The sequence below is a fragment of the Oreochromis aureus genome, linkage group 7 (genome assembly GCF_013358895.1).
Source record: "Oreochromis aureus strain Israel breed Guangdong linkage group 7, ZZ_aureus, whole genome shotgun sequence".
In the NCBI taxonomy this organism is placed as follows: Eukaryota; Metazoa; Chordata; class Actinopteri; order Cichliformes; family Cichlidae; genus Oreochromis; species Oreochromis aureus.
The window spans coordinates 23,270,583-23,279,656 of NC_052948.1; the positions used below are offsets into that span (position 1 = coordinate 23,270,583).

Here is a 9,074-nt window from a genome sequence, read left to right on the forward strand (position 1 = left end):
AAAAACTGTCAAATGTATAAGGGGAAAATGGCAAATCTTCAAGATGAAAGTGGTAAATTTATAAGAAAAAAGTAGGATATTTGAAGTGAGGAAAATTACAAATTTTAGAGTAAAAAAAAGTGCCAAGATTTACAAGAAATTTTACAAGACATTTCTAAGGAAATCTTCTCTGGAAAACCACCCAAGCGCTTAACACTATAGTCAGTAAAAACCTTGGGGTTATTATTTTTTGTTGATGGATCAATCCACACAATAAAACAACTTAAGCCATCAATGCATCCATTAATCCCTATACCATAAGGCTTCAGTTTATCATTTATTGTAGTCCATGTGCCAAACAGCTAAAGATTACTAATAATAATAAGACAGATTAATAATCTGTCAGTTGTGTCCTGCTGTACCACAAGTCCCATTTGAATAGCACGAAGGTGTAACCAGCGATATCCTCGCATCTGTTCATTGTACTGTAGTAGTTCTTGATACACAAAGACTATCACCTCATTCAAATTAGTGGGTTATTTTCTAATGAATAGACTGAGTTCACAACAGTGTCTGTTCAGACTCCAGATGTTTATGACAGTGTGATGACTTTGAGCTAAAATCACAAGTATTTATTTGTTGCTAACTCCAGCTGAAAAGTATAATCTAATTAAGTCATCTAATGTTGGTATAGTGTAGAGCAAACCCAGTGTGCAAAGAGATGAGTTTTCCTGAGCAAAAACCCCCACTATTTTCTGAATTATTACTGACAAATGTGCAATTTTTCTTACAAATTTGTTATTTTTTTCCCTGAATTCTATATCCTCATACACTGCCCCTTAGTTTTTTCCCTACCTTCAGTGGCCTTAATATAAATACTACACTATTTAATAACCTCCATGAACTTGTATTATGAAGAAACCCATTCACTTGCTTAGTAGTTGGCTAGTGAGTGATATAAAACTTTGTGTGAAAGGTTTGGCCTCAGCTTGGTATGCAGGCCATAAAGATATCGCAAATATACGCATGCTATAAAGCTGTTGTGGTGTGGTGTCTAAATCAGATTTTACCTAATTTAAGCCCACAAGGCTTATTAATTTAAGAAAAACAGCTCAGTGTAACATCTGCAGCTTAATAAATCAAAGCAGTGAGCAGACCTGATTTGCATCCATTCTGGTTAATTATATGTTTGGTATCATGTGTATATATTATACTGTATTTTAACTGCATATATGAGATTATTTCCTTCAGGACTGCTGTTATGGATATGAGTCATGAGATGAGATCTCAAAATCTCATTTTACCAAAATCCTGTTTCTGCTAGATTAGCTTTATTTACCTGCAGTGGAAACACCAGTGTGATCCACTGCAGGTATTGATAGGATCTTGAAACACTGTGTGCACAACTTTCATGTTACTTCCAGGTAAGTGAGACATCCTCCTTATTTCTTAGCAGCAGCAAAACCCTAAGAAACTGAAAAACCCTTCATGCTGGTGATGCAATCATCAATCAAATCCTGTGTTAATTTATTTAGATAGTTCTCTCTTTGTGGTCAGTTTGTGTATGTTTACTGTATGTGTGTGTTCACTTATACAGTAGTTTATTTATAATGCATTCACTTAGTAGCTGTCACATATTTTCCTCGTTTGGCACGATTGCAGCTTTTCACAATAAAAGTTTCAATACCGATATGATGCCCAGAGATGCATGAGCACAGACTCTGCTACAGCAGTCAGTTGGTGTCTGCTCTATGCATGACATTGTTGACTGGTCTGGATAGAGTCCTTACCAACTTCAAAGCTGGTGTTCCACAAAATCAAATTGCAGCATTATTGGAAATGAGATCTAGTGCCATCTCCAGATTAAAGGACAAGTGCCACATAATTTGGGATGTGAGAGGCTGTGAAGACCATCATAGAGCTCCCAGAAAGCCTTTCATGACCAGGCTGTTCTGGCTGTGTATGGTTCTTCCACATGCTACCGAGGCTCCTGATTGTTAAATGAATAAATTGCTAAATTGCAACAATATCTTCAAAATTCAATCAGTCAGTTCAATAATAATGATCTGTCTGGCTTATTCTGGAGATGATCTATAGCTCCAGCTGATGACAGGACCTTAAGGATCTGCTGCTAACGTTTTAGTACCAGATACCTTTGGTCCATTGTAAGAAACCTATATAGGCTTGTATCTCATTTTTTATGGATTCTTTAAATAAATATACTAAAGTTAATGAAATATTCATTAAATGTAACTTATATTTCGAGTCATGCACAAAGAGCATTCTTTAAATATATGTCCAAGAGTCTGTACTGAACAGTGATTCCTCTAAAGGCTTTTCAAGGATTCTGGATGGTTATTCTGATTTCTGATTGTTTTAAGCCATCTTTTCCACAACTATCCCCAGATTTGCTATGGAGGTCTGTTCAAAAAAGGGCTTCCGATGATCTGAGTTACTCAATCTTTTAGTTAAATAGGAGCAAATCACAGTAGTGGCATAATATCTGAAATAAAATAGCTCAAACTTTATTCCGTGAAATTAAAATAGTGTCTTAGCATTTTTATGTAAAAAATGTCATTATTAAAGACTGAGTGAATACTTCATTTCTCTACTTTTGCTAAACCCAGCCAGTAAATCAAAGTAAGGTCGGATATAAATAACTGATCATAACTGCCTCATTTCCCCTCACACAATTCATCTTTGCACTCCCAGATTATTCTTGTGTAAAACTGTGTGACTCAAAAAGATGACTAAAAGGTCTGCTGAAAGACAGATAAAATGGGTATGTTGGGTTTTTATTGGTCTCAGAATGATAAAGTGGAGGAAGCTTTAAATTCAAAGCTGAGTCAGCCAATTTTGAAGTTTCTCCTTTATCTGTGGTTATACAGTCCTCAATAGGGATGGTCACGGACATACTCCATGATATGCTTCAAGGCCAGCCATGTCTCTGAGGCAGTGGGGATGATCTGATCAGCTGGCAGGATAAAACCGTAGCGGCCAGTGTCCCTCAGCTCGAAGGCAAAGGAGTATTTGATTCCTGAATTGTAGGACCAGTCAATGCTACCCCCGCTGGCTTGATCTGGGCACACAAGAGAAGATATAAAAGATGTATTACTAGCAAGAATGCAAAAATTCTTATTAATACTATTAGTCATAACAATAGCTATATCACTTTTAGTTTTGATTTGGGTTGTTTATAAAGCTGTAACACATAACGTGAAATGGAAATAAAAAAACAAATAACTGTGTTTGCACTCGAGCGAGTATTTATTTTCCTAAACCAATTATTCTGCATGATTGCAGCTCCTCATTTCATTTATTCATCTGTAACTTTAGTATTGAAGTTACAGATGAACTTCAAATGAGAGAAAAGATTTACTTACAGATGATATTGCAGATGCTTCCAACTTGATAGGCGGTGCCATAGAGAGACCTCAGTTTCTGCGCTGCTGCTCTGCCAACAGAATCCTGCAGAGAAGCAAAGAGTGAACAGCACTGTAGCGAGGAAGCCATATCAACTCCTCTCCCTTTACTGACATCGCCCTTAAAGCCAACTTTTCTAACTTGGTTGCTGCTTGCAAACAGAAGGACTGAAGAGCTGCTAACACCATAGTGAACTAAACGTGGAGGTAAAAAAGTCTTACTTGCGCATCAGCTAATTCTATTTGTTTGAGACTTTGGAAACTTTGGCCATGCTCCATTGTAACAGTTTTTAAAACGATCAGAGAAACAGATGATGGGAACTGAATCTCAGTTTTTTTGGAGGGAGAAAATCAACCGATGTCCACTTACAAGAAGAGAGGCCACAAATCAATGCTGCTGTAAGGGTGGAAGGTTGGTGGTTTGATCCCCGACTACTCCACCCTGCATGTCGAATGTGGGCCGTGGGTAAGATACTAACCCAAGCTGCTCTCCGATGCTTCCGTTGGAGGGTGAAAGTTTGTTTAGAAAATACTTGATCGCTCAGGTAGAGTAGAAAAGTGTTGTGTAAGAAACAGTACATTTACAGAGAATACACATGATAGTGTAAAATCAGGGACCTTATCATGAGTTGAAAGTGACTGTCCTGTTTATGCCTCGAATTCATGTTACAGTAACCCTTTTTTCTATTTTCAGCTTCCACTCTGCTTTATGAGCTAATCTCTCAGTTTTATTCAGTGACACACACACACACACTTTTCCACAAGTCTGTAGTCAGCAGGTCAGCATGGCTATAACACTATGACCTAAGTGCTTACAAAGACTGATCATAGTATTGATTACATATTTGAGCATGTGCTTTTCACGAGTGATCATGCGTATGCTGAATATAGCAGGAAAGGAAAACAATGACAGATCTCCTCCAAGTTTTTAAATCAAAAAACATCAAGCTCAAAGCGAAATATTCTGGCGGGGAGAATCAGGGTTTTACAATTCATGGCAGCTTGATTAATATAGCCCCAAACCACAAATTTGTGTCAGGGGGGTTTAGTCATGTATGAATAACTGCAGGATTATGGGTCCATTAGGCATTTTTCTCAGACTTCATTTGCAGTGCTGTATGAATATGAAGCAGAGTATTGCTGAAAAAGAGCGTACCTGGGTGAGTTAAGGCAGACAATTTGTCATGTTTAGTAGTGATGAGTTTATAATTCACCTACCCCAAAGCTAATTATTCACATTCGCAGCTATAAAACTTTAATTAGGTGGAAAATTGCAATCCCCAGCTGAATGATATCAACAGTCAAAAAGCAGCCTACAAGGAAGACCTCAGATCAGGTTATAAGACCAGAATCCTTTGTCTTTTTGACAATACACATAATTCACAGATGACATTTACTTACCTCTCACACATATAAGATTACTCTTGAAAACATTGTTTAAGCAATGGCAAACATTTCGAGCTTGCTCTGTTTTCTGCTTTCTTACCAGCTCGGCCTGATGGTTTGCGCTGCTACAGACATAGCCGTAGGGGTACATGAGCAGCTGGGAATAGGAGTGGACAGAAATGAAGGCCTTGAAGTTGCCGTGGCTCTGGATCAGGTTCACCACGTTCTTCACCTCGATCTCAGAGTTAGCCGAGGGGCCGTGGTAGGACTCGGAGCAGGGGTAGCTACTGGCACCGGGGCCTGGACATATCACAGAGAGATCATCATAGAGCAACCACTCACAAATGACAGACATATATCAGAAGCTTTTTGTAACATCTCACTAGAATGTAAGAGGGCTTAAGGAATTTCACTGACATGTTACAAGCAGACACAAACATTCTGCAGTGAGTCATTAGGTATTCCAAAGCAATCCGGTTCATTCAACTACAACAATTCTAAAGTCTAAAAAGTAGTAAAGTAGTGTAAATGATGCTATTCAGATTCTTTTTGGTAACAAGTAAAAAAGAATGTGATTATTTACCCGGCAGGTAATTGACAAAATCATGAGATGCATTCTGTTTTTATAATACTGACCACCAAAGCCTGCATCCCAGTTCCTGTTTGGATCGACTCCACGGCACGCATAGCCAGGGTTCACAGAGCGGGTCTTGCGCCACATCCTATCCTGTGTTTCACAAAACGTCATTCAGTATGAATCATCATTTCTTTTTTTCTCTCTGATGATACTGATGGAAAACAAACACAATTCTACTTGTTTCTGAAAATAAATGCTCAGGCGAAGATTGAAGGTTTCAACAGCTGTTTGCTATGACTAACATCTTGCTCTTCTTTCGAGTATCTACTCTATATATGCGACACATAAATAACATGATCTGAGGAGTGCCAGTGACGTACATTGGTGTGGGAGAAAACATAGCCATCAGGGTTGGCAACGATCAGCATGTAAATATCCATGGTGTTCAGGAGGGAAGTGAGGGAGGCGTCGGTACCGTAATCCGTGGCAATCTAAGCAAGGATGAAAGGTTTTGTAGAAACGTAGAAAAAAAACGACACGCTTTCACATATTACATATTTAAGATGAAGCTTTATAAACAAGGTAAACAAGGTCTGTGAGAACAGAGAAGAAGGAACTGATTAAAATAAGAAAATGATAGGAAGGAAAGTGAGGCCCAGTGCACTCAGACAATAACTCATGTTTTTTTAACATAAGCATTCAGTAATATACAGTATAAGGAAAAACTTAATAAGTACAGAAAATAAATTTGGTTCAAAATCACAAAGTTCTAGCAAAAAATAAGTAAATTATGATCATTTAAATTCAGTTTACTCAGTTTAATTGACATCTTGTACCTTGTTGGCGGTCCACACTCCAGTAGCCTGAGTAACCCATTCTCTGGCGTGGATACCAGTGTCAATCCAGATAGCAGGGCGATTGTAACCACCGGTGCTGAACTAAACACAAACACAGATTCAGACATGCTTTTACATTTTGCTTCTAAAGGTGCAGTCAATCATGATTAACACAAGTAGATGTATGCACAAAATAAAGCGTATCCTCTCTTTACCCCACTGTGTGAGTGACTTGATGATATTTGATACCTGATTATTTTTATTTTTATTAGACAGTTAATCTTAGCTATATTTGTCCACATTTTTATAGAGCTCAAAAGTGCAGTGCTGCTGCATTCTGTGAGGCATAACCAGAGTATCTTACCTTGAGCACATACATGGGCCTGTTCTCATAGGTCACCCCAATATGCTGCTTGGTGATCAGGTTAGGGTAATCGGCCACCAGAGTGTCAATCCAGCTGTAAATCTGCATAGAGGCAGTTCTGACATTAAAACACACATAGGTACACACAAAGTTGACTGGATCCAGTCATATTTTTTTTTCTCTAGAGCAGCATACTGTATCGAGATCATGATAGGCTCCAAAGTTTAAGCTCCTGGTGCTGCGTTCCTTCATCCGGTTCTCCTCCATCTCAGCTTTCTCTTTGTCAAGAAGTTCCTGCAAGTGACGGGCAGGAGATTAAAAATTCACTCTCTGTGCCATCTAGTCTCCCAGTGGAAATCAACTCTATGCTAATAAACAACTGTGACAGACCTGGACGTTTTCAATCATGACGGTGAAGGGAATGTTGTGGAAAGTAAGGTACTCCTTCACAGGGATCAGACTGAAGCGGGGCACTCGGATGTCCACAGGGAGCTCAGTGGAGACTGGGCCAAGCCAGAAGTCCACCTGTAAACAGATGCGCAATGAGATATCACACGTGGGAATGAAAAAACATGCCGAGCAGAAGTCCTGTAAATGTTGCATCTAGCATATTCCATAATAAACTAAATAATTTAGAAGAATTCAACTTAAAATTTTTCTCCAGACAGAGTGTGGTGCTGTAAGATCCATCATCTGTAGTTGCTTCAATCTTAAAGGAGCAACAAAATATCTTATTTAATAAATAAATAAGGGCAAGGTTAATGTGTGGGAATTTAATGCATTAAAAGGTGAAGTCCAAAATGACTGCAGGGTCAGAGAGGAGCACCTGACTTTCTGACTGTGTTAACCTTCCACCCAGCTGAACTTGATTTGCCTTTTGCGCTGCTAGAAAATTGATGAGAAATCACTTGGCACAAGCTGCCGAGAAAACACGAACATCAATTTCTGTGCTGTTTACCAAAGCTGTGCGTGTGTGTTTGCGTGTGCATACCTCCCACTCCTGCGCCGTCTCCAACGCCTGCAGGAGATGGATCTGTTCCTCTGACTTCACATTGACCCGGATAACCTGATCTCTGCACATCATAATGTTAAGTTTGTAGTTAACACTTTTAAATGTTGAAATGTGAGCTCAGCAGAAGAGAAGAACTTTATCTATTGGTTACTGATATAACAAGCAATTACTCGTGCAGCACAGGTACAGACCATCACTATATTCCTTAATGAGACTGTTGCAGAGACTTAAGCTTTCTCTTAGCATAAGCTGTGTATTGTGCTACCATTTGAATAACAGTTACAGATACAAGAACAGTGCAAGACTGCATACTGACTGCATAGCTGAAAACCTGCAGGGGGGATAACCTGCAGAGGTCTCTTGCGTGTTTTGCAGGCAAGTTAATGAACAGAAAAATACTTGAAATTTGCAGCCAAATGGAGGATTCCTCTCTTGTAATGGTTCTTTTATTTGGAAGGAGGTGCAGTTAAAAAAATGCATTCACCTTAACCACAAATAATGGTTATTCAGATTATTGTTGTTGAACTGTGCACTGTTGTTGTTATTGCTGTGCAAAAGGTTAATAAGAAGCTCCTGCGAAAGCAAAAGGGGACCGAACCCTAAAATGTTATTCTGCAATTCTATTTTAGTCACTTTAAACTCATAGTAGGAGTTCTAAAGAATGACCACATGAATTATTAATAAGTAAATCATGTTAAGTGTGCACTTTAAACTTACCCAGTGAAGACCTTCTCAGCTTTGGCCGCAGCCACAAGCACCAGCAACAACCAGAAGCCTTTCATCTCACCTGTATAGTCCTGGACTGTTCAGAGGAAGCAAGTGAAGCACCTGCTCCTCTGCTCTCCTAATATCCTGTGGATGCAGGTGGGCTGTTCTCATGCGTGTGAGTTAGGTCACTCTACTGATAATGACACAGCTCTACTGGAAAAACAGCTATTTTGAGCAAAGAACATGCTGAGTAAGCACTGATCAGTCTTTTCAGTTCTCAGGAGCAGATAGTGGAAATTTCCACCTATACAGTATGTTAGTGGCTTTGGTGATTTAGTCTGTTCTCATCATACACTCTAGTCATCATATGCCGAGTATCACTTGGAAAGCAGCCCACAGATTGAGGCACATTAACTGTCATTATCTGAATATCACTGTTCTGGATCATAGAGGTTAGTCATGAATAATAAGCCTTTATACACACAGACTGACTGAATGAAAAATGGTTCAGATTGTGTGACAGACGATGTCTTTCTGGTTTTTTTGGCCTAAAATGACGTATGCATGTTGCTAATTGCTGTTAGCAGTTAGATGTGAAAATTTCAGTCAAAAAGTAATCCTTCATTGTTACACTGTACTTTTATTTCTTGTAAGTTTTTGAAAGGTAAATACACAAAAAACAGATCCAAACTAATTATAGTGATTTGCCATATTTCCCAGTTGGAAATTTCTTTATTTTATGTATTGATCACTTTAGTAATAGTAATATTACTTTGTCACTTAGTTATAT

The 9,074-nt window shown here is 38.7% G+C and overlaps 1 protein-coding gene across 1 annotated transcript; it reads right to left on the reverse strand.

The window, feature by feature from the left end:
- Positions 1-2,747: 2,747 nt before the first annotated feature.
- cpa4 (carboxypeptidase A4) lies at positions 2,748-8,450 on the reverse strand. Its single transcript, XM_031731851.2, has 11 exons — positions 8,294-8,450; positions 7,556-7,637; positions 6,955-7,089; positions 6,760-6,858; positions 6,565-6,666; positions 6,201-6,302; positions 5,745-5,855; positions 5,424-5,514; positions 4,888-5,087; positions 3,363-3,447; positions 2,748-3,058 (listed from the first exon to the last, which is right to left on the reverse strand). Exons 1-11 carry the CDS (start codon positions 8,356-8,358, stop codon positions 2,871-2,873), a joined length of 1,260 nt encoding a protein of 419 aa, XP_031587711.1. The 5' UTR covers positions 8,359-8,450; the 3' UTR covers positions 2,748-2,870.
- Positions 8,451-9,074: the final 624 nt, after the last annotated feature.

Excerpts from the sequence above, each read along its gene's own strand:
- cpa4 (XM_031731851.2), bottom strand. The coding sequence starts at position 8,358 with ATGAAAGGCTTCTGGTTGTTGCTGGTGCTTGTGGCTGCGGCCAAAGCT. Across the intron at positions 5,515-5,744 it reads ATGTTTTCTCCCACACCAAT|GATAGGATGTGGCGCAAGAC; the intron begins GTACGTCACTGG and ends TGTGAAACACAG. Across the intron at positions 3,448-4,887 it reads CAAACCATCAGGCCGAGCTG|GATTCTGTTGGCAGAGCAGC; the intron begins GTAAGAAAGCAG and ends GCTTCTCTGCAG.